General features: G+C 39.0%; 2 protein-coding genes and 1 long non-coding RNA gene across 14 annotated transcripts in view; 1 reads left to right on the top strand and 2 right to left on the bottom strand.

The window, feature by feature from the left end:
• Positions 1-26,321, bottom strand: part of LOC119485167 — a 103,999-nt gene that overhangs the window by 47,310 nt on the left and 30,368 nt on the right. For 9 of the 12 annotated variants that reach the window (XR_005206209.1, XR_005206203.1, XR_005206206.1 and 6 more), the window contains exon 7: positions 22,601-22,742. This is a non-coding gene — a long non-coding RNA (uncharacterized LOC119485167). The other 3 variants (XR_005206212.1, XR_005206214.1, XR_005206213.1) reach the window with 3 other exon arrangements.
• Positions 6,198-12,753, bottom strand: LOC119485164 (microtubule-associated serine/threonine-protein kinase 3-like). Its single transcript, XM_037764515.1, has 12 exons — positions 12,604-12,753; positions 11,661-11,852; positions 11,075-11,160; positions 10,685-10,884; positions 10,422-10,560; positions 9,502-9,634; positions 9,229-9,394; positions 8,816-8,917; positions 8,442-8,564; positions 7,237-7,343; positions 6,541-7,124; positions 6,198-6,250 (listed from the first exon to the last, which is right to left on the bottom strand). The coding sequence occupies exons 2-11, from the start codon at positions 11,838-11,840 to the stop codon at positions 6,597-6,599; spliced, it is 1,764 nt and encodes a 587-aa protein (XP_037620443.1). The 5' UTR covers positions 11,841-11,852; positions 12,604-12,753; the 3' UTR covers positions 6,198-6,250; positions 6,541-6,596.
• LOC119485165 (sphingosine kinase 1-like) overlaps positions 14,453-26,321 on the top strand; it is a 45,666-nt gene continuing 33,797 nt past the window's right edge. Inside the window, exon 1 of the mRNA XM_037764516.1 lies at positions 14,453-15,191. Within this exon, the coding sequence (XP_037620444.1) occupies positions 14,771-15,191 (421 nt within the window). The 5' untranslated portion in view covers positions 14,453-14,770. The remainder of the gene's footprint in view (positions 15,192-26,321) is intronic.

The following is a 26,321-nucleotide window of genomic DNA, read 5'->3' as shown; positions in this document are numbered from 1 at the left end:
GTCATGGTTATCGACATCATTTCAGAGCTCGAAATGTTTCATTGTTTGCCAGCGAGAGACAGGTTTGCATAACTCTTATATAATTATGGCGGTGCCTTGACAAAGGGGGTGGGCATCTGAAGAAACAGAGCAGAATTAAGGGGCAAGTGAAGGAGAGCCAGGCAGACAGGCGAACCCTTTCTGCAAGCCATCAGTGCTAAGCGACCCAGACGGGGAATATGTCATGTCGGATGCCAATGCTAACTAAATGCTGAGGTATATGACATTCCTTCCTCCCACTCAGTTATCTGTCAGTGTGTGTGTGTGTGGGTGCAGGGTGTGGGCTTGTGATAGGGCAGAGGCAGTGTATGTTATATAAGCAATAATTAAGTTAATGTATTGACCGTATTGATATGCACGGAGTTGACATCTGTGCTGCATTGCCCTAACAACAGATAATGGATGCTTATCAGTTATTAAGCTTGTGTCATGGTCTCATGTTTGGGGGAGATGAAACCAGATGGCGAGGAATGCCAGTTGATGGCAATTAGTGCAAACTGGGGCATGTGTTGCAGAAAGTATGCGGCGGCGAAAACACGGTTGTTATCATCGCCCATTTGAGATGAATCCTCTCGAAACTATACAAGCACATATGGGGAGTGACAGCACTGTGTCTTAAATCTCGTGAAAAACAGCATATGCGGGGACGGCCCTCTCCCCCCTCCACCCCCTCCTTCAAGGCCATGCAGCGATAGAGCTCACAGCTGGAGAACGGTGGAAGTGAGAATCTACTGTCTCCATTCATGGCTCCTCTCCCGCTCCTCAGCTGTGCCATTTTCAATCAATAGCTTTTAGGAAATCAGCGTCTACCCAGCAGTTTGAAATGAAAGGCCCCTTTTGTTGTGAAGCCCATAGTGTGTATAATGATCACACACGCCGAAGAAACATGCACATTTTTCAGAGGCGTTTTCTTCCCCGTTTGCAGCAAATTACATAATATGTTCATGTTCAAAGTAAAGCCTGAATAGCTTTGGTGGGGGGGGGGGAAACAGCAGCATTCACAGCCAAAGTAGGAAATAAGGTGATGCCGTACCTATCTGCTGGTGCAAAGTGGATGAAAAGCAGTGCGTTTTAGCAGCAGTGTGGCACAAGACTTGCATGTGAATAAGATCATCTTGTTTCCCCTCTGGCTCCAGGTGTTTACTGGGACCACTAATTCCCATCTGCATATATGCTGCTTACCTACTCCTACTACTCCCCCTTCCTTCCTCTCCGTGGATCATGTGCCTGGGGCAGAACGAGAACGCAAGAATGACTTTGATTTGACCAAGGAGAAGTCAGACAACTTCTTTATTATATTTTCTTAAAGCAATATACTCGTCAGATACATCACTGCTGCAGTGATGAAGATAAAGTATGTGTTGCCAGTAATGGATTTTAGAGTGGCACTGATGACAAAATATGAAGGTTGCAGTGCACATCGTACTAGTGATGGAAAAGTAATCAAATCCTTTAGTTAGAGGAGGATTTCCATAGTAAAAACATAATGTTAAGTTAAGACACAATAACAACTTAAATGCAGCCAAAACATGTGTTCTTGTGTAGTGGAAGAACAAAAGGGGGTCCATACAGTCAAAGTCTAGAAGTGGTTTAAAGGGACATTTTGCCATCTTTTATGTGGAAGTACAGTCATTGCTGATTGGAAATGTAGTCCACTGAAGAAATAAATTCACCAGTGCGCGCTATGTTAGGCTCGATCGAGATGAGCCAGGCCTGCGCAGAGTCGATCACTGGCGATCGCCGCGCAATGATAACCTCCCGAGATCGAGGCGGCCGCAGTTTTTAGAGCCAGGCGCCGCAGTTGCTCTCCACCGACTGCAAGGCCCAGGGCATTATGGGAAACGCCTGGCTGTTGTCTGATCAAAGAGCCGATTGGCTCCTGGTTTTGACAGCAAACGCCAGGTGTTTTAGAAAGTCCGAACTTTCTGTGTAATTGTAATATTTAACGCTAGATTGTAGGTTATTAGTCTCATGTTGTGCAATGAAGGTTTCATCTGTTAATAAACATATCTCTTGTGGTTGATAATAATAATACAAATTATAATAATGAAGGTTATTTATATAGCACGAGTGCTCTTTACAAAGAGAATTACAAGGCGGACATAAAGATAATAAAGGATGGAATCCAATGCCAGATACACTCACATTTCCACATATATTAACAAACAAATATAAATAAATCTGGTCTGCAAACTACAAGTAGCCTACGGATCGGTTCTAACAGGATGTAACTCTTCCTGTGACTTCCTGTAAATTCTTTGAAGGCTGCTGGAAACGGCTGGAAACTGTCCACTGACTTGACCGCCGCTTTTTGTCCCCGCCCGCTGCTGCTGCCGCCGCCTTATCCCGTCTACTTTCCAGGCGAGGCGCAGTTCATCTTCAACGAGCCTATTGACCGAGCTAGCTGATCGCTCCTGCTGCATAGCCCAGGATGCATTGCGCGTTTGCTAAATAAACAAAATAAACTCACAAAACACCAATAAAGGAAATATTCTTACACCTAAACAGAAGAATACAGCCATACACCTTCTGAATTCAAGTTTCTCTCTTTTACACCGAACTAAGACGGGCTACGTCGTAAAACACTTCATTCACACTGGACAGAAGCCGCTGCCTTGGCCGTGTACGCTTTGCTCAGATAAATACGGCTAAATATCCGAGTCAGCCAAAAAACTGTAAAACGTATCCTCATCCATAACATCCTCTGCACTCATATGTGGGGATGCCATTTGTGCTGTTGGAAACGTAACGTAAGTTTGCAACACAAGCGAAGAGAACAAAGGAAGTTCAGTCTTGGAACGGCATCTATACAGCACATCATATCTACCCAGAGGCGGAGACCAGAATCCAAGCTGAAGTAGCACGTAGTTCTTCCGTATCCCAAGTACGTCACTGTCACGTTACTGGGGAAGAACAACAGATTTTGCAGCTGTGCCTCAGAGACACAGAGAACATTAGCAACAACTTCAGGCTTTTTTTCCACACTATATACAGTACCTAACTCGGACAGGTAGAGATAAGGTTGAAAAGCAGCAAATTTTCCCTTTAATGATTTGATTAATACCCTAAATCTTGAGAGAGTGAGTTAGGAAGCCACAGACACTGACATGAACTGTTTTAATGTGAAACATAACCTCACTGTCTCACTGTTTTTTTATGTCTGTTTTTTAATGTTGCCGTTTCTTGTGTTTGGTGAGCTGAAGACAAATTTCCACCCTGGCGGACAATAAAGATTTATTGTATTTTTGCTAAATGATAGACTTTTACAGATTAACAAGATCTGACAGCACAACATTAATCTTTGATGACCACATTTTCACCGTTTTTATTTGCTTGTTTTTCTGACATTGGGTCGTGTGAGACTGTGTCTGTGTGGCAGCAGAGGGTTGGGGGTTGACTACAGGTTACATGTTTCTTGTCTATATGTTGTATATCCCTTTTCAATAAAACATGTTTTTATTTTTTATATCACACTGTATGTACTTAAAGCTTATAAAGTGCAAATTATCATGTGTGGGGGTAAAATGTGCAGTATTTCCTACTGAAATGTGATGAAGTTGAAGTAAGATGTCTCACAAAATAGAAATAATCAAGTAAACGGCCTTAATACATACTTTAGTTTAATTGTGTTAAATTACCTTCCACTTCTGCTTTGAACAAATACCTTATTTTCATTAGTGTAATGCACTAATCATCAGTCTGCAGTTTAGCTTTTACTGTATTGAGATGTGGCATGGTGATTATCAGCTGCCTCTTTCTGAATCCAACATCGCCATCTGTTGTTTGACTAAAGTAACTGTCCCATGAAGGAGTTGTGCAGAATGTGTTTGTGTGTTAATTGTACATGGAGGCAGAGAAAGTGTAAAGAAGAAGGAACAAAACACATCAGCACAAAGTAGCCCACTGGTTTGGAGCTCTAGAGCTGACCACATCCACATTAATAGGCAGGTTTTTTCTGGTTGCTGTAACTGATTTCACCAACACAGTAACTATACAAAAACTGTCGGTAACACTTCAATTTACAGGTCCGCAAATGTCATGGTTATTAGGTGATAATTAGCAAGTAACCTATTTGAAAATTTCTTTGGAATTACTGCCAAATTTACCCCAATATTTAACTCAAAATGTATCGAAAAATACTTTATTCAAACATTAATTAATAATGGTTGAAGATGAGTGAGTGAGTGATTAATCGCGATTAAATATGTTAATCGATTTAAAGCCCTAAAATAAATATTAGTAGAAGTAGTATGAAGTAGCATAAAATGGAAATTTTTAGAGTAAACTTATTTAGCTTTTGGTCACTATTTATGAATTTGGGAGTTATTAAATTGCATTTGTTATTAGGAGTTGATATTTCCTTCAATCATTCTTCATTCATCTGCAGTCGCTCACCACACAGTTATCATCATCCCCATCTGAGGGAACTGAACTGAAATCATTTCAACCAGACAGTAATTAGATTCATGGATCTGTTAATTATCATTTGACTAATTGAATGACATTTTCTCCGTTTGCAGTAATCAGTTATGTGGGAGTGTGTGTACAGACTTTCACTGATGTATTTAAGAACACCAAGAACAATGAAACGCACGTTTCACTTTGGTTCCAGTTATCACTAATTAAAGTGCATTTGTATGCATGTGGAAAACCTAATTAAATACAGAGAGCTACACTCTCCGTTTATAATCATCTGAGCTCATTTGTTGCTGCGGTTTTTGATAAAAATTCACACACACACACACACACGCACACACACACACAGGACTTGGATATTTTCAGGCAAAGGGCCTTTTCCTCTCCGTCTCATTCTGTCACCTCAATGGATCAGGACCATAATCAATGTTATTAATTACACCTGTGATTACTCTGCCATGACATGTAAAAATGGCATATTACACCAGTATTACCATCATTGGCTACTCATCCATGTCAGATCAGACTTTAAATTGTAAACAGACACGCCCCTTCCTACCTGCCTGATCTCCTTAAAAAATAATATAATTTTAAAAATAAATTAAAACAATTTTAAAATTAAAAGCCCTAACTCTCACTGTATGTTAACAGGAAACTTGGGATGGACCTAATGTTTCAAAATAAAAGTTAATTCTACCCAAATACTACTCTCTAATAACTGTCCAATGACTTATAGTTTTAAAGGTTTATTCCATCCAAATACTACTTTCTAGAATCTATTCCGTATTTGCGCTTTTAGATTTCTGAATTTTCAACAATGCTTTGCAATTAATTTCATTTGTCAGCATTCACACGCGTTTTCTGCAGGAAATGCAATCATCTAGTTTTTTAAACTATTCTATTGTATTGCTTCATTTAGCTGCTGTAACTGCTTATTATGTTCACTCAATTTGACTGTTAAATTTCTAGGTTGCTTTAAGAATTCAACAATCATCGCATGATCATCATCAACATACACTCATCCTTAACTAGTTAGTCTTCGGTTATGTTCAGAAAGCTTCATTACATCCACTGTGATTTTAAAAATTTGTATCTATATATTTATACATTATATATATATATATATATGTATATATATATATATATATACACATTATACATATATATATACACAAACAAACATATATACAGTATACACACACACACACACACACACACATTATGTTCAGAAAGCTTCATTACATCCACTGTGATTTTAAATTTAAATTTTTTTATTTATATATTTATACATTATATGTATATATATATATATATATATACACATGTATATATACATGCATATATTATGTTCAGAAAGCTTCATTACATCCAGCGTGATTTCAAATTTACTTTTATTTATTTATATATTTATACATTATATGTATATACAGTATATACACACGTATATATATATATATACACACGCACACACACATATATATACGTATATATATCACATATATACGTATATATATATATCACATATATATATATATACGTATATACATATATCACTTATATATATATATATATATACAGTATCTAAATATCACCAAATATATCATCATATATTTATATATATCACATATATATACATACATTTTCAATTAAATTCAATTTGTTCTTATATAGCGTCAAATCAAAAGAGAAGTTGTCTTGAGACGCTTTTTATACGTATAGAACATACTCACCTGACCCAACAAGAAATCCCCCATGAGGGTTCTTCCTCGACGGTGGGCTAGCAGGCTTTGCGGGTCTAAATCAAACACAGGAAGGACAAAAACGTTATGTAATAAATAAATAAAATATTAAAAGTATATTAAGCTACTGTAACTAAAGGTATATCAGAAAAGCAGCCACAGGCACTGAAAAGTGAGTGCCTTGTTAATATGATTTAAAGTGTGTTCAATTTTGTTAAATATTCTGTCCAATCTGATCGATGCTTGTCCAAAGTGTCCTGTTTGTTATCTGAACTTTTAACAATGTATAAACAAGTGAATCGGCTGGAAAAAAAAAAAAAATGGCTCAAAGATGAGAAAGACCTACCTCCTGGAGAATCTTCACCACTTTGCTCTCCAGCTCCACAGAATAGTTGAGGCTGACTAGATCGTTCTGCGGCGTGTTGCCACAGTCTTTGGCCTGCTAGATCTGCTGGAGCTGGATGAACGTAAGGGTCCGGGTGACCTCGAGCAGGTCATTGCTTGGGCATTCTTCCACTGTTCCACTGGGTCCATTTGGACTGGAGAGGCGTTGTGGGGAGCAGGCGAAGGGGTGGACTCACATTGACTTTCGACCTGTCCGCTTTGTTGGAGAAAAGCTTGGCTCTGTTCACTGAAATAGATGTTGCTGAAGTCCACCACCACAAAATCTTCATCACATGCTGAGTCCATTTGGACTGGAGAGGCGTGCTGGGGGGCAGGTGAAGGGGTGGAGTCACATTGACTTTCGTCCCGTCTACTTTGTCGGAGAGCGGCTTGTCTCTGTTCACTGAAATCAATGAGGCTTAAGTCCGCCCCAAACACCTTAATTTCATGCTGCCCCTCCTTTGCCTCACTGTGTCCTGGCTTTTCTGACAACAGGACCCGAATCATTGGCGTGCAGGGGGACAGGGGCATTGGGCTGCCGTACACCTGGAGTTTTAAGAGAAATTTACATTCAATGTGTATTCAATAGTGAGAAACAGATTTAGACAACCTCAAACAGCAGTGAGGGATGAGGAGCTGGAGAAAAACTGTAGCCTACCTTGTTGAAGCGGAAGGTAACAGTGCAGAAGTCTGTTTGTTCCGCAGGTGATACGGTCTGGTCATCATCAGAATCAGAGGATGCGTGGGGCAGCATTGGAGGACACACTGCAACAACCAACATGCGTTAAGTCATGGGAAAGGCTGACATATTTATCCTAATTGAAATTCACACCAGACATTACTGAAAAATCCAGTCTACTCCTCATGTCAGACATGCGTCTTTGGCTGCGGTCAAAAAGTCAAAAATAATGTCTTTTCGTAACCACTTTTCCTTCACCTCGGTGGAAAGCGTCATGAGGTCAAGGAAAGATGTGAAGGAGAATTTATGAGGACTAGACAACCGTGGTGTTAAGAGAATCTGACTGTTAGTGAGTGGTGGTGCCGTGATGAAACTACAATGTTCCAAGATAGACTACAAAAGACGCATGTTCGCCTTGTGCGTTGTTAAATACATGTAGCTCCTTCAGTGACAGGCTGCTTCACCCGCGCTGTGTGAAAGAGAGATACAGCAGCTCCTTCTGCTGCTGGAACACTTTACATCAACATATAATAAAGGATTATCTGACCTCACGTGGACAACCAGTGAAAAATATCACTTCCTTACCAAGGTTGGAATTGAAATAAAAAAGGAATATATGAAAGATAAATATTTAGTTAATTGTTGGAGTTATGGAGAAGGGGTAGGAACATGTGTAGGCTGTACTTCTTCCTACTCCTTTTCGGACATAATATCTATTTATGTTAATTATTTGTTTATTGACAGTTTGCTCTATGTTTACTGTTCATTTTATTTGTTATTCTGGCTTTGTTTTACATGTTCGAAATAAATAAATAATTAAAAATAAAGTGAAACCAGATGGTTTATCAACATGAATCCCAATTAGTATATGACTGAAGATAACATGTTGTTTGTTTTCATGAACAACAGAATGGTGCGTCGATGATGTGATGGCTGCAAGGAATTGTGGGACTACATTATCTCCTTTCCTTTGGTCTTTAAAGGATGGTCCAGTGCATCCTAATCTAAAGGAGATAAAAAAGGAAGCATTGAAGCTCCTTTCCTTAGCATTTAGAGATTTCGACCAGCTCTTATCATGACTGCTACTTTGGTACTTCCGGGTCATTTCACTCCGTTAGGAACCTCCCTGAGCAAAAAAGACTTTCGACCGCAGGCTTCGTCTATGTGTCTGCGTTGGCACTTACCTGGAAAGCAGCAGGTGTCCTCCTCATTTTCCACATTAGGGACATATGGAGGCGTCTCATAGGGGAGGTTCTTCCAGTTCACACCCCGGAAGAACGGTTGTCTTTTCACTTCACTGGCTCCTCCTGGATAAAAAGTGACACAATCAAACAGTTAGTTTGTACATCTACACATGTTGGGCCTGGCACCTGACCCAAACACTCCACACTGCCTTCAAAGGTCTCTGGAGCTCTCAGGGTCTAGTCTCTCTATGGACTACATTTTCCCTTTATACAGTATGTAGCGCACCTCTAACCATGACACCAGTAAGTATTCTAATAAAAATGCAGTTTCTCTGTTTCTCATACTGTCTATCATTAGTAAAGCTGTAACTTACGTGTACCCAGACGCTTCACAGGGTCCTTCTGCAAGAGACGACTGATGAGCCGCCTGGCAACATCGAGCTGGGGAGATCCCGCATCTGGCCAGTGGATGTCATCTGGAAAAGAAGCACATATCAGTTGATCTGATCAAGGAATTTACATTTAATTGACATCACCAAAGGGACTGAATGACATAATTCTTAGAGGAAAATATCATAAACCTAGTGTAAAGAACTAAATCCCAAATTTAAAAGAAACAAGAAATGAAAGCTACTTTGTGCCAGATTTTTAAAGTTAAATCACAAAGTGGGTGCATTTTGAATCATTTTTAAAATACAGAAAGATTCATTCAGAACTGCTAGAATGACAAATGTGTAGAAAGGTTGCATGTGATGAGAAGATGATGAATGGAGCTAAAGATTCCTACTTTTGGTCACACGGACACCAATCTGTTCTGAATTCGAGCCAGAGAAAGGTGTTACGCCGTACAGGAAATTATAGAGAATAACTCCTGTGGCCCACCAGTCTACTGGCTTCCCATAGCCCGTCTGTAGGAACACTTCTGGGGCCATGAACTCAGGCGTGCCGCATGTCTGTAGGAGGACACGAAAGAGGGGAGGAAACGGAAAATGAAGAACGAAAATACATATAACACAGGATTTACACAAGTTTAAATTAGTGGAGAAGAGAAGAGATTAACCTCTAAGTCGGAGAACTCTCTGGCATTTCGTCGACGCTCTGATTCAGTCATGAAGGCTGCCGTGCTGTCTGACCCAAACTTGGACAGCCCGAAGTCAGCCACCTTGATGTGTCCGTCTGTGCTGATCAACAGACTACAATGGAGGGAAGCAGAACATGTCTCATGTTAGACTATATGCCAGGACTATTCCACTTCAATGGCAAGTGGGCCAAATAGGAAAGTCATTGGGGGTTTCTGGGATATACAGAATACTTAAAAATATGCTCAAATCATAACATGGCAAACTCAAGCCCAACAGGCAACAACAGCTGTCAGTGTGTCAGTGTGCTGACTTGACTATGACTTGCCACAAACTGCATGTGATTATCATAAAGTGGGCATGTCTGAAAAGTGGAGACTCGTGGGTACCCAAAAAACAAATTTTCATTCACATATCTTGAGGTCAGAGGTCAAGGGACCCTTTTGACCCCCTTGCCAAAATTTAGCAGAGTTCCTTAGGTTTTCTAGTTTCATATGATACCAGTATCTTCACTGTATCTTTAAAATTTACGCCAGTACAACCTCCAGAAGATCAATTGTGTTAATGCGTTAAAGAAATTAGTGGCGTTAAAGTGATTTTTGCATGAATCCGTTATCGCGTTAACTTTGACAGCCCTATAATAGATATATCACTACATGGAATAGGGCCTAACTTAGTCACACACATTCTGACTTAAGATTGTGTAAAAAGTATCAATACTGGGAGAGTTTCTGTAAATTCTGCTCCAACTTAAAAAAAGATTTGTTAAAACTGTACCATGTAAGAACGAAAAGCATGACGAGCGTAGTAACAGTAACTAAGGAGGGCCTAAAACCAGACATCGAAAAATAATAAAAAATGTTCAAGATGTCCTCTCCAAAAGGACAGGTTGAGAACTCACTTGCTGGGTTTGAGATCCCTGTGCAGGATGCCGTAGCTATGGATGTACTCCAAAGCCAAGACAACCTCTGCCATGTAGAAACGGGCCACGTCTACATGAAAACGGCCATTGTAGTGCAGCAAGGCTGCAAAATCCCCACCTACAAGATCAGAGAGAGACATAACAGGTTAGATGTTATGTTTAGGTCTTCTTAGTGTGTGTCAGATGTGTACAGTGGATATAGTGTATATGCATGCATGACCAATCCAAAAAAAACTCCTTACCTCCCACATACTCCATCGTCATGTACATGTGGCTCACTGTCTCAAACGAGCAGAACATGGGCACGACGAGAGGGTGGTCAAGGTAGGTGAGGATGTCTCGTTCCAACAGAACCGCATCTCTCTGGTTTGGGTATTGCAGTGCAATCTGCTTCATCGCAAACGCCTGCTTAGTCTCCTTGTGGCGCACAAGGTTTATAGTCCTGGACAAGAGGGAAAAGGAAACGTGATCAGCTTCTATGACTGAATATCAGCTCTGATTTGAAAAGAAACTGTCCAGATGGGACAAAATAATTCTACAACACATTTAAAGTTCTTTTCTGCTTTGACTGGACTCTCTGCCCTATCCAAAGAGTCAGTCTGAACACAAAGAAAGCAGTCTGTCTTACTCACCCAAAGGCGCCACTGGAAACCAGTTTGATGATGTCAAAGTCCGTCTTTACCGGTTTTGTCGGAGGAGGCTTGCAGGCTGCGCGGGTCTAAATCAAACGCAGGAAGGACAAAAAAAGTTGAAGTACAAAAGGTATATTAAACTAAAGGTATATCAGAAAAGCAGCCTTGTTTTTAGCTTGACAACCCAGCCTTTTTTCAGTTTATCCAATGAGACTGTGTAATACTTTAAATTTAAATTCACCTTCAGTGGAATTATAAACAATAATCATATTACAACTCTATATTGTTTTGCAGTCCATAAGTGAACAAATACAAGTACAATGATATTATTTAAAAAAAAAACACAATATGACCTTTTGGAATTATAATACGTTAAAGGGCATTAAAAAATAATCTGCTCAAACAGACTAAAACCAGTGAGCTGACAGACCTGGCTTTATTAAACTCATGTTTATTTTGGCACTTTTAACTGATTGGCTGTTTTGCTATTACAATTACTGCCTGTACTGTATGTTAATACACTGAAATTGGTTTGTTCAGTTGTTATAGCCTATTAAAAAATGCATCAAAGATGAGAAAGGCCTACCTCGTGGAGAATCTTCTCCAGTTTTGTTTCCAGCTCCACAAAGCAGTTGGGGCTGACCTGACCGTTCTGCAGCTTGTTGCCACAGTCTTTGGAGAGCTCCATCAGCTGGAGCTGGATGAACTTCAGGGCCCGGGTGGCCTGGGGCAGGTCTTCGACTGGAAACTCTGTCTGTTGATCCATTTGGACTGGTTCCTTGGACCGAACATAAAACAGAATTTAAACATTGAACAGAATTTAAAACAATGATGATAATTATTTCTGTTTAGGCAGGAGCGGAAATTAAAGGTCCATGAGTAGGGACCCTAGAGATCTGTGATGTAAAGAGGGTCCAAGTAATCAAAAACATCTTCAAATCTATTCCTAGATCGAGCACAAGACAGTGTAAAGATGTTCAAATTGAGCATAAACTGTTTAATCTACTGTCTTTGTTCTATTTAGCATTGAAACACTGAAATGTTTTACAACATACTGTAACGTGGTTGACATTTTTAAATGTATTGGAAGACTTTGGCGCTCAACGCTTTGAACCAAGTGAATGAGAGCAAAATGTAATTAAACCAGTAATTACAGTATAGTAGTATATACATTAATACAAATGACCTCACCTACTGTAGTATAGCCAGTAGGTGAAGTAATAAATCTGAGGGGACACACACACTGAATATAAAAGCTGTTAGAAAATAAATATCAATCCCATTTTTAGAAAAGAAAGAAAACTGGTGCTCAGTAGTGTATATGTTTGATATACTTGATATACAAAACCCAATAAAACAGAACCTCTCAGCGTTTGTTTGGGCTACTAGATCATAGCAAACTAAACTGCAGAGGAAGAGCCATGACTTTGAACTCAAAGAGTCAATACACTGTCCCAGCCTTTTTTTTATGAGATATCATCTTAAAAAATAATAAAATAACGTGTTAATGAAAGGAAATAAATACTTACCAGTTCCCAAAATACAGTCTTCTTTTTTGCTGAAGTTGAAACAGGCAATAAGATTTGTTATCAAATGCCGCTGATAACTGTCTCTATTGACTCTCTGTTGACAACCTCTGTGACTCGGTGTCTGCCTTCTGTGCTCCCCAGGTCTATAATGTCTCAACGTACTTTCTTTAGAGTGTGGCTTTGATATCATTAAGGAATCCGATGATGCCATTCCATTCTACACAAACTCAACTTCTGTTTCCATGGAAATTAGATTTGTTTGGCTTTGAATAAAACTTTATTTGGCATTTGTTCAGTGTAAGGACTCAGGAGTGTGGGACAGATGCATTTAGATGAAAAAAAACATATAAATGATTTGTAAACAAAAAAAATCATTTTAATATGGTGTATAGTAATGTGTATATCAAACAATTATAAAAAATAAAATGCTTCATAAATTGTATTAAATCATATTATTTAGTAATTCTTTTTTAATATCAAGATTGGTAATAACACTGTGTACAGTATATATTTATGAAGCATTGCACTGCAAATTTTAACAGTGTTAATTAACCAGAAATTCTGTTAATTGGACAACCTGGATAACCTGGTGTTTCTCTCATTGTATCACTAGGGGGCAGCAGACCACCTCTTTTTAAAAAGGGGAACTACTGAACAGCAAAGTTCAACATAAACTGCAGCTAAGCAAAGATGCGTCAAGCCAGCATGAGACACTCAGAGAAAACGGGCGGCTATGACCTTAAAAATAAAAGTGTGAATTGGTCCACTGATACAGTATGTGGAGTAAATTGATAGCTAAAAAAAAGACTGGTTAGAAATTAACAATTAAATCAAAATGACATTCTCTTATAATACAAAGCTTTTTTGACGTCTTACCATTCCTACCACATTCTATGCAATCTGTACATTTTATGTCAGATATTTTAATTAGGTGGTGTATATTCCCAAACAAAAATTCAATTAAATTAGCACAAACCAGTTGATGCACAGGATGGCCTGGGCTGCAGCCTAAGGGCCCCATGTTTGCAAGGGCCCCAGATTGGCCAGATTGTTTCTAATTATTTAAATGTACTTCAGGAAAAAAAACGTTATTGGCTCATAACACACATTTAAAAAATTAAGCAGCTGATTGGGTAGATATGGGCCACTTCTACCCCATCAGCTGAGCACAAAAACGAAAAGCACAACCACTAAAAGAACACCATGACCTAAATCTACTAAAGAAAAAGGCCTAAACTGATTAGATATTTCAAGGTTTAAATTGAAGGCTGTCTCAATGTGTGTGTGTGTGTGTGTGTATATATATGCCAATGCTCCCCGAGTGTGTACGTTCGGGCCGTGTAATATTCCTAGCATTTTCCAACTTTTTTTTCCTCTTAAATTTATGACTTTATTCTCATAATATTACGACTTTTTTTCTCATGAACTTATGACTTTATTCTCATAATACTATGACTTTTTTATCTTAAATTTATGATTTTATTCTCATATTACAACTTTTCTCGTAAACTTGTGACTTTATTCTCATATTACAACTTTTCTTGTAAATTTATGACAATATTCTCAAAATACTATGACTTTTTTTATCTTAAACTTATGACTTTATTCTCATAATATTACATTTCTCGTAAACTTATGACTTTATTCTCATAATATTACGACTTTTCTCGTAAACTCATGACTTTATTCTCATAATATTACGACTTTTCTCATAAACTTATGACTTTATTCTCATAATACTATGACTTTTTCATCTTAAACTTATGTGTTTATTCTCATAATATTACGACTTCTTTTATCTTAACCTTATGACTTTACTCTCATAATACTACGACTATTTTATCTTAACCTTATGACTTTATTCTCAAAATATTACGACTTTTTTTTTCTTGTAAACCTATGACTATACTCTCGTAATATCATTATTTTATTCTCGAAATCTCAGATTTCCTTAATGTGGTCCGTCGTACTTCAGTATGAGTCTTATTTTGAAATGTAACCGGATGTGTTGTGTTGGGTACCGGTTGTCTTGACACCGGTCCGAGCAGCATCAGCAGGCTGTCAGCCGCAGCTCAGTCTCCACTTTGCTCGCACCATCCAGGCGGGCAGCGATGTGACAGAGCGACCGCTGCTTCATCCCGTCTCGGGTCTCCTCCGTCCGCTCAGGATGGATCAGAGGAGAGCTGAACCGGACCGCGACACCAGCCCGGTCTCGCTGTACGGGGAGTTCACGCTCGCCGGTAACCCTAAAGTCCGGTGCGCCGTGAGTTTAACGGAGAAGGAGCTCATCGTCCAGCGGCTCACCTCGGCACCTGTCGGGCGGAACAAGGTGCTGCTCAGCCTCAAGGACTGCGTCGGCTCCCGGGCTTACCGGGAGGACGACATCACGGACCAGGCGGCGTACGTTTCAGCCTACTTCTACCCGGTGAAGCGGCGCTGGATGAGCTCCGGTGTGTCGCGGCAGAGAGTGGAGCACTGCTACCGGCTCACCGCGCTGCAGGACCCGCGCGCTAACCTGGAGGTGGCGGAGAAGTGGGCTCGCGCTATCCGAGAGCGCTCTGCACGGCAACGGTATCTAGAGAGAGACGGTGAGTGTCCTATAGCAACAAGAGACGTTACACACACTACACCTTCTATATGATGATAAAACTATAGCAACAAGAGACGTTACACACACCTCGATATGATGATAAAACTATGTTACATGAAGCAAAAATAAATCACCTAATGTGGGCTCAGGAAGTGAAACCACGTATTGATTAGTTTGTAGTATCTTGATTATAAACTCCCGCGAAAAAACGATTATGTGGGTGTTTCTACAACATCTTTAAGTCCCAGTGATGACATTTTGGAGTGCAATGCTTGATAAATATATACACATAGTTATTACCCATCTTGACATAAAAAAAAATAATTACTAAATAATGTGATTTAATAAGAATTTATGGAGCATTTTATGACTCCAAACACCATTTTTCTCCATGTCCCACAACTGTGGGATACTTAATGTTGAAATACTTAAAAGGAACTAATTTAATTATTATATGACATTATTTCAAATTGATTTTTTTCATATACATATTACTTCGCACCATATTAAAATTATGTATTTGTTTATAAATAATTTGTTGTTTTTTTTCATCTAAATGTACCTTTCTTACACAACACACTGAACAAATGCCTTTGTAAAAACAATTTTCAAATAAATATGAATAAAAAATAATATATATATATGTGTATATACGTATATATATACATATATATGCATATACAGTATATACATATATATGTATATGTATATATGTATGTATGTATGTATATATATATATACACATATACACACACACACACACACACACACACACACATACGTATGTAGTGAGGAGAGGTCTCATGGTTTCTCCCTAATGATTAAACAACTGATACTGCATTTTGGGAAGATACTGTACAAATACTGCAGCCACACCACCTACATGTGTCTATACTTGTTTTATACAGTGGTGGAAGAAGTACTCAGATCCTTTCCTTAAGTAAAAGTAAAAATACAATAGTCTAAAAATACTCTGTTACAATTAAAAATCCTGAAAAAAATGTTACTTAAGTAAAAGTATAGAAGTATTATCAGCAAAACATAAAGTATCAAAGGTAAAAGTACTCATGATGCAGAAAAGCTCCTTTCAGTGTTGAGACCCGCCTGTATATTATTCCGTTTTATTACTAACAAATAATGTAAGATCATTTTGATGCTGTAATTCATCAATGTGCATGGAGTCAATTTTAGGTATTTTGTATACTACTGGCTGGATAGATTAGTACTGCATCACATCATATACTGTAAGCATATCATATTTTATATTCTTACTTAAAAAAATAACAATTAACTACAGCTGTTAAATAAATGTAGAGGAGTAAAAAGTAAAATTTTTCTCTCTGAAATGTAGTAAAGTAGAAATGAAGTAGATGAGATTTGATAATAATAATATAAATAATATGAATAAGAATAGCAGTGATATTGCAGGACACAAATAACATCTATTGAGTACCACATGTTTCTGTATTACGTAAATATCTAATAGTGATGAAATTGAAGGTAGAAAAACTATTGAGTTCCCATTGGACTGTTAGAGTCATCGTTATTAAACGGACAATACACCTATCTTCCGATTCGATACTATCAAGATTCGATATGTATTGCGATTTTTAAGTATTGTGATTCTACACGTATTGTGATTCGATATTACGATTTATTGCAATTTTTGTTAATTTTTTTAACACCAGACCATGGGGAAAAAGTTGAATCATGCACTTCTAGGGACTTTTATTTTGGAAAATATCTAAATGAATACAGTAAGAATGTTTGATTTTCAGCATGTTTGTAGTCAGAGATGTCCTGAAGTCAAATATATAACTCATTGTCAGGAATTATTTATAAAATTTTTTTCCAGCAACCCAAAAATCAAAGAATAAAGACATTTCCCTCACAAATTAGTGGTATTTTCTTTTTAATTTATATTGGACATGTAATGCTTTATACTTCTGGTGAATATAATCCAATCAATCTTATTTCCATGTATGTATTTTGTATATACAGTTCCCTTATTTAGAAAATCAGACTTAGTCACACGTGTATACTTTCGCTAACCTCGCCAAGTCCATCGCTAGCTCCATCGGGGCCGTTTGAATGCATTTAACATAAATGTCAGTGTATGGGTGCTCTACAATTGTAGCGTCGGCCGATTTGACCACGGAGATGAGAGTGACGGTTGGCTTGACCGCACGTTACCGCAAAACAATAACGTTTCCTGTCCATGACAGAGTTAGCATGCAGCTTTAGCCGTGATGTCTAGCTCTGCTTTTCCTAGCAATGTGTGAAACAAAGTGTTTCCATACTTTACTGTATGTGTAGTGTTGTTTACCACTTTGTATTTAAAATGTGGGGGTGCAGGTCGTATCCACGAGGACCCTCCGCCGTTTTCTGCTCTGTTGTATCTGCCAATTTCTGCTCGCTACGGCCGGCTCGCCAGCTGGCCAGCTGCGGTCTGTATTGGTTTAGACGGATACAGAATGGACGTCACTTTACTCTGACTACAACAATAAAAGCGGTAACTTCCTTCTACCTCCGCGTAGACTCAAATTAAGCAAATCTATTGATTATGGCATTAAAAGCTTGATTTCAAAATCGTAAAAAAAAAAAAAATCACAATACAGAGGTGAATCGATTTTTTCCCCCATCCGTAGTTAGTGGACCAACTACCAACCTTTGTCTTTTATCAGTTTCAATCTGCTTTTACTGGTTCAAACAACAACAAAAAACTATTGGAAATTGAAAATTATGTCACTCACTTAATTATTAACTTACATTTTATGGCATGATTATCTTTCCTAGTTTATTCATGTCAGTTTTTCCCCTACACTTATTTAAATAGCTGATATAATTATTTGCTTATTTTCTGTACAGAACTGGTTTCTTGTCACTTTATCAGCTCTACCTAAAGGCTATTATACTTATCCTTTGAATAAATAAAACAACTGATCGTAACAGAATTCAAACAAACCCTAAACATACTGCTATTGAGTTCACATCATGTCAACACATGTCACGAGGTATATCCTGTGTACAATCGGATTCTTATCTCTTATCTGTCCCAGGATATCATTACCTTTAACCTACTCCCTATATGAATAAAACAATAGGACCGGTACTGTATGGAGAGTCACATTACAGTAACTCCAGACTGCAAACAAACCATTTTAACATAAGAGACACCTGAGAAACGTGGGGCAATATTACTGCTATTGAGTTCACATGCGGCCAAGAGGTATAATTGCTCCAGTGGGAAAACGTTCTCTAATTGGAGATTTCTAAAGATAAGTTATCTCATTATTTGTCCTCCTCACTGTCCCATCTCTATGAAGAAAAACACATAAAATGCTTCTTTTTTTTTTGCATCACACAAACTTTAGCTCCACTCCACCAGGGTATCACTGGCACTCTGTGACCCAGATAGCATTCCCCCATTTGCACAAATGTATTTTTAACGAGACAAAATATGCTGCAACTTTATACTGCCTGTCATTGTCAGAAGAGGAAAGAGCAGACTTTTAGTTACTGAAAAGACAGTATTGTTTGCTGTGTGTCCACTTCCTGGATCTTAACCTGAGACAGTGACCTAACAAGTCGTCTACCTCAGGACAGAACAAAACACAATGTCTCCATGACTTCACCTGCTCTGTAGTCGTGTAATACACCTCCACCTCCACCCAGTTTATCCTTTCAAGCACCTGCTGTATCTGGAGTCATTTTTGCAGACATGATTTTATTTCCTGCTTGTAAGAACTTAGTTTATTCCTAACAGGGATGCAAAACAACTGACCGCGCACTAAGCTTAGTGCTACACCCGTCAATTTCAGCTGACTTCTCTCTATAGCTTTCTTTTTTTAATTCACTTTTCCTCTCGTCCTCTAGTCACTTTTCATGTTAACAACCGGCTGCAACACTATGAATGCTCTCTAGAGACACGGTCTGAAATGTGTGCCGTTATGCCCATATTTAAAGGTCCAGTGTGTATGATCTGGCGGTATCCAGCTGTGAGGTGAGGAGATTTCAACCAATTGAAGCCTCTCCCGTGTGCCAGCGTGTTGGAGAGCTACGGTGGCTGACGCAAAATTTCTAACAATAGCTCCCTCTAATTGTTACACACTGGTCCTTTAAAATGGCTATTGCCACATGGAGAAGAAATTCAAAGCTTGACAGACTTGCCGCGCCTAGTTATGGTTGCTAATCTATGATTGGACGATCGCTGTTTGGGGGAGGGGTTTAGCGAAAAGTGAATTACATACTTGACAAATGAAAACTATTTTGTCATTTTAAGAACTTGAGTGCAAAATTAAGTTTTAAGTGAAATTATAGAGGAAAAAACAAATAAATATAGACCTTGCCTGTATCACGATAGAAATTATATTAAAAAAATCAATACGAGACATTTTATATGACGATATCTATAGTGTCATATTGCCCAGCAGTCCAGAAGTCATCGAGCCAAACAGAAACAGAAGTGCTGAGCAAAAATGTAATGGCCTGCATGTATTCCTACTGCTGGGCTACCTGCAGAAGTGTCACATTTCTGAGCATTTTTGTGGTCAGTAGCACTATCTCATAAACCTCATTCAGGCTGCAGGGGTCTTCGGTTTCTCTGGAATGTGACGACAGGATTCACTTCTAAAAAGCAGTCTACAGTAAGTTACTCATTACGCCAGCAGCCTTGTGGACCATGACCACACTAAATCATGTTCAGGAGCTCCGCATCCAAACCATTAGTCTAAATGAGGTCAGTGCTGCCTGTCTGACCTTGCCATCAATATCGGTGCAAGTGTCACTGGCTTGACGTAGATACTAGTGTTATACCAAAAAGGCCAACTCTCTTCTTTCATTTCCCCATCAGTATTTGGCCAGTCTTGCATATGTTCAAATACAAACAGGTGTTCGGTGTGTTTGCACATGCTCAGGTTGCCCAGCGTCGTTTCTCTGCTCTGATAAGTGACACCGCAACGGGATCGACTCCACTTTTCATGGCATCAATACTAGTTTGCATGACAATGAACGTTTCCCTAAGCATCTATTAAGACAACAAGCCGTCAGTAGTTTGGCCTGAGGCGCCTGCCTGTGGCAGTTGGTGAGAGCTGTCTAACAGGTCACATACCACAGATAATGCCAAAGCAATGGTTCGTTCGAGGTGTCCACAGTTTTTAGAACCAGGCACCGCAGTTGCTCTCCATCATTGGCTCTTAGTTTTGACAGCAAACACCACGTGTTGTCCGAACTTTCTGTGTAATTGTAATATTTAACACTAGATTGTAGGATATTAGACTCATGTTATGCAGTGAAGGTTTTATATGTTAAAAAACATCATGTGTTATTGATAATAATAATAATTTATAATTAATATAATGAAGGTTATTTATATAGCATTTATCTGAACGAGTGCTCATTACAAAGTGCTTTACAAAGCGGACATAAAAATAATAAAGGATAGAGTCCAATGCCAGATACACGCACATTTCCACATATATGTACAAACAAATATATATAAATCCCAACGTGGTCTGAAAACTACAAGAAGCCTACAGATCAGATCTAACAGGATGTCACTTTTCCTGTGATTTCCTGTAAATTCTTTGAAGGCTGCTTGAAACGGCTGGAAACTGTCCGACTTGACCGCAGCTTTTCGTCCCCGCCTCCTGCTGCTGCCGCCTGATCTCCAATGAGCCTGATATGTTTTCGTAGCAGACCAATTAATCAGTGTGAATATCCTTTACTAGCTTGTTTTCTTCGTCTTTCTGTAATGATATCGGCCTACTGGATTACAGTTACTTATTTAATCACAATAGGAGGAAGTACAGAATATACTGCACGTCACGGTCAGCTTGCTGTTGGCTCTAGTTCTTTGTGGTGTGCGGCTTGTAACAGAAGATTTGAGGTGAGATTTGAGGTCAGTCTTTGTTGGCACTAGTTCTTTGCGTATCAGTTCGCTGACTCAAGATCTTCGTACATTTCACCCCTGCTCTGACAATCACTATTGACAGTTCAGATGCATTGCCAAGTATCTCCTAAATAGTATTGATCCTGTGTTGTCAATAAATGGATTCAACTCAGCTGTGGACAGCATTGTCATTATAATGAGTGAGGTGATGGCAGCAGGCGGAGGGGTTCCTAGTATTGATTAAATCAATCACTCTGGGCTGCCACTGTCCAATGACAATGCATTACAACACATAGGAGTTATCTAGAATATACGCTGTCACCCAGCAGATACAGGCTCACTTGCGTCCAACCCTTTTTATTTTTTAAGAAACTGTATCTGGGTCAAACACAGTAACATTTTCAACGTGATGCACTAGTGATATTACCAGATGAATTATTTTACCATGCCAATGTGTAGCCACAGTGAGATGCTGAGTAAATGCTAGGCTGTCTAATAGGTTAATGAATTCAGAAGCAGTATGATGAGCATTAATATGACTATGAATTTGATTAATTTAAAATGAGCTAGCTTATAGCGAGATCATGAGATTAAGTTCAGGGAGAAATACCGAGGGAACTTTATCATCACGGAGATCATGACTTGTGCTAATGCACTATAACTGCTGTAAGTAAAAGTGTGAAACCATGGAAACGGCAGTGATGGAAAGTCAGATGCACCTTATTCGACACTCTCAAGGGGGGAACGCCGTTGCTCCTTTTAGCAGCAAAATCCAGGCCTCTCTCAGCCAGCCAATGCTATTACTAATACATTACCTCTGGCTTAGACGGAGTTGAAGCTGGGACAATAGTTTCTATGCTCTATTACACACAATTTCATACATGCAAGCAAAAAGAAGAGGTTTTTATGTGATCGTGTGATCCTGCCTAAACCTAAATGACAATTTTTACATCCTGTTTTAAAGCTACAGTGGGTAGAATTGGCGCAAATATGATTAAAAAAAGTTATTTTTATAAAACGGTCACTATATCCTGACAGTAGTGCATGAGACAGGTAATCTGAAAACAATCATGTGCCTCTGTGTCTTTCGGTGCTCCTAATGGCATCTACAAGATTTCACAGACCGGAGGAAAACAACCAATCAGAGCCGAGCTGGAGCCTGCCGTCTCTGAGCAGCTGTCAATCACTCGCAAACTCCGATCAAACGGTCAAACTAGGCAGCGCTGATCAAATATGAATCAATATTCTGTTACTGTAATGTCTATTTCTCGCCTCAAATGTTTTCAGAATCATCTTGTAGTGTACTGTTTAGCTGTAAAATGAGAAAGTTTGTGACCCGGCAGCCATGTTGAGATCAGTTGAGAAAATACAAAGCACCGCCCACCAGCCGGAGCACAGCCAATAGGAACGCTCTCTCTGAAATGACCTATGATTGGCCAAAGTTTCACGCTAGATTTTTTAAAGCCTGAAAACATCTATCTACTCTTTTTAGAAAAAGCTACAGTCGAGAAACTCACCTTAAATGGCCTCCGTCACCGTTGTAGCTTTCCGGTTGAAAGGAGTTGTTGTTGTCGTTAGCATGGGTTGTTAGCGGACATTTCTCCTTCTTATCCCTCTTCTTCTTCCATCCAGCTTATTACCGCCACCTTCTGCTCAGGACTGTGGATCAGACAGACAGTAGACTTACAATTTATCCAACCAACAAAATAAAATTTAATAAATGATATAAAGAAAAAGTATGATATTCACCCCATCCTAGTAAACTTTAAAAAACTTTAAACTTTAGTATCATGTTGGTCTGTGTTGTTTGGGCAGCAACTAAAATAATGTGTAGATTATGGATAGTATTGTAACGCGTGTGACTGAGCAATCCATAGATATATACAGTTGTTATTCCGTTTTTACACATTTGCGAAATGCAAAGATGCAGGACCTGTGTACACTGCAGGCAGTCTAAGCAGTCTACCTCCTGGAAGTGCATGGAGTGGGATGTGGCCCTCAGTGTCATTGCAGACAGGAACTGCTTTCAGGAATGGCACAACTAACTTTTAGACAAAAAATGAATAGGAACTGAAAGAAATGTAATAGTTTTTGATCTGTGTTGGCTGCAATGTTTATTTTTTCCCCCTGATCACCAAGGCTTACAAGTAAGAATTTCAAAAGCAAAAATTCCCATACATTATTGTGCTATGTGTGATTTGAATAAATATCTGTGAGATTGAATTTCCATTTTTGTTTTGCATTTATGGTCATATAGCTATCCATACATTCATGTGACATTGCTGCCTGCAGCATTCTGATAGCCCAGTTTGTCCTGAAATATGTAAATAACAAGATTGTGCATTACAGTGTTGAGGTTCAACATGCATTTTTACAAGAGGAGACCAGGCAGACCAAAAATAGGAAAAAATGGCTTAGACCTAGTAAACTGATTATCTTTAGATTTTGGACGGTTGCTCCGACAAATCAAGGTGTCACCTTGGTCTATGGGAAATTGTAATAGACATTTTTCATTGATTTATCAAGAAGATAATCAACAGATCAACAGATTGTGAAAGTAATCGTTAGTTGTAGTCCAATTATTTACAGAAAAACATGCTCAGGCTTTAACTTATATTACTGCAGCTGTTCTCAGCTTCTCTTATGTAAGTTACTATCTTTATGTAAAACATTTCAGTAGTAACACTATAATAAAGGCACTGTAATGAAAATACTGACATGCTGTAAGCTTATTTCCATTGCATTTGGGTACTGATGTACGTGTGAACACGCTCACGATTACATATTTTCACATACAGTATGTTCAGTGCTTGAGCTATAGTGTGTCTTTGTGGGTGCGTGAAGGTGATAAGCATGAGTTATCTGGTGAAGGCGCACCTAATATAAGCTGCTGGTCGTGATAGTGGCATTATTGAGAAGAGGATCTTCTTTTCAAATGTGTGACGCTGATAAACTATGTGACCGATCCCTAAAGGATCACACCCGTGTGATTAATCAGTCGTGAATGGACAAGAATGATGAAACTTCCTGATTCTCTTACAACAGAAACTATGTTTCATTCATAGTATGCTGTCCCTCTTGCTGCTATAGTATTATAGGAAAAAAGATTTTATATTATTTGGTTACAATAAGTACATGAGCACAGTCCCCTATGTGTTTTTCTCTGGTATATTAGAGGCATTTGTGTGTGTGTGTGTGGTCAGACAGCAGTGGTAGCGGCAGTCCTCTCCCTGAGGACTCCTCCTCATTGGATATACGCTGTGATAAAGTTTGACGTGCTGTCGCGACCTCTGATTCAGCGTCTCTGGAGCTTTCTCCGGCTCTGGGGGGCTCACAGCAGCTCTGTGTCTGTAATGACAGTGTCCTGCCCTCTCTCTCTTACCACGAGCAAACCTAAATGATGGAGTATACCGGTGAAATTTGGCAAAACACACTCCAGCGCAAACCTCATCAAACTTTGTTCCTGTCGTTGTAGCAGAATATTTACTTTCTTTACATTAAACCACCAAGCGTAAAAAGCATTCGGTGCTCACCCAGTTTGCTATTCTCAGAAACACTCTGATGATACGCCGACAACAACAACAACCACTAATTGACCATTCAGCTTACAGAGCAGCCGGTTTACCTCAGAGAGAGTCTGCCTTCGCCTGGTAAAAGAACATGTGGTTGTGGGGTTTTTTTATGGTGGGAAGTCCATTTCCTCCATACGCTGGCACACGGCAGCACATTTTATATGCATTTAGCTGTTTTTTTTAGTTTGCAGTAATGTCATGTTTTGCTCTAGCGTCCTACGTTTTTATTTAAAAGTGACTAATAGTTGCAGAAAGTGAACTTATAGTAGTTCCAACAGAGCTGACGTTAATTAAAAATGTAAGCTCCAGTTCCCTTTAAAAGGAAACTTAAACATTAAATTAGCGGGAATGTAACCGAGTGACTTTTGGAAAGTTTGTTTTCCTGCAGCAACCTACTGTAACCTCCTCTCCCTAATCCGACTCTGCAGCCCGAAATATCCGCATGGGAGGGACAGACGGAGGGCACATCCTCTCTCTGGTTTACCGACCTGTCTCTCTGTCTCACAACCTATGCATCTCTTTACAGTATAGACAAGTGGTTGACGGACAGTGCAGGATGATTTTAATAAAAACCTCATTGTCGTAAACTCTCTGCTTTTCCTAATATAGATACAGCAAGCTAACCACTGCCACCTCCTCCTCCTCCTCCTCCTCCTGCTTCCACACCCTTTGTGGTTCTGGCTCGGCAAAAAATCTGCTGTGTGCTCTGAGCAGCTTCCACTTTGATTTATAGACAGTATTATGGACAAGAGTCACCTAAATGTTACTGCAGTGAGGATGGTTATAGGTAAACATGGTTTCTTTAAAAGGTGCAATCTGTGATTTAGCTGTAAACAAAAGGATAGTTTTTAAATATTTTCTGATGCATGGGATTTCCATATCAGTAACACAGCGGTAAAACATGCCCACATTTATTTATGATCAGATGAGAAACACACAGAAAATTAAAACGAATCCTCAATTGCATCTGAATGAACCTGCTAATGAAACGATTACTGACTGTATCCTTAATTTGCAAACCTTGATATCGTCAAGTTAATCATTATAGGATGAGAGAGGAGGAGATGAACGGTGCCTCGTGGTGTCTCATACAGTAGTTTTTATTATCCGTTTATTCTCTGCTACATCACTGGTTATAGTAAAATATATACAGCGGTGAAAGACGGATTCAGATGTTTAAAGTGAAAGTAGCAATACTTTATATTTAGTTGGGTAATTTAGAATGAGTCATTTATATAGTGATGATACATAAGATAAGATAGTAACTGTAGCTGTCATTTGTCATTTCCTCTGAAATTTGTCATTTCCTCTGAAATGAAGTAGAGTAGAGGTACAAAGTAATATCTTAAAATTGTACTTGAATACAGTACTTCTTGAGTAGATATACCTACCGTGGTTATTGTCCAACACTGAGTATATAGCGTATATAAAAAGCAGGAGTACTCAAACTTTTCAATTAAAGATCCACATATGAATTTTACATTGTCGGTAAAGGCCCAGACACACCAAACCGACATCCAAGAACTAGCGGCGATGAAGGCCACCAGTTGAGTCGCCTCACGTCGCCTTTGTCTTGGCCAAAAAAGCTGTACTTGAACACACCACAAAGACTACAGCCGACGGCCAGTTAGCACGTACGTTCTGCACCTGCGTGAGATTAAATAAT

This window comes from Sebastes umbrosus, chromosome 3, assembly GCF_015220745.1.
Source record: "Sebastes umbrosus isolate fSebUmb1 chromosome 3, fSebUmb1.pri, whole genome shotgun sequence".
In the NCBI taxonomy this organism is placed as follows: domain Eukaryota; kingdom Metazoa; phylum Chordata; class Actinopteri; order Perciformes; family Sebastidae; genus Sebastes; species Sebastes umbrosus.
Note: the sequence above shows the minus strand (reverse complement) of the source record. Positions and strands in the feature narration are given on the sequence as shown.

Coding starts and splice junctions, on each gene's coding strand:
- LOC119485164 (XM_037764515.1), bottom strand. CDS start 11,840: ATGGATCAACAGACAGAGTTTCCAGTCGAAGACCTGCCCCAGGCCACC. Junction 8,918..9,228: donor TGGTGTCCGTGTGACCAAAA/GTAGGAATCTTT, acceptor CTTCTTTTCCAG/ATGACATCCACTGGCCAGAT. Junction 7,125..7,236: donor TTACCTTCCGCTTCAACAAG/GTAGGCTACAGT, acceptor TTAAAACTCCAG/GTGTACGGCAGCCCAATGCC.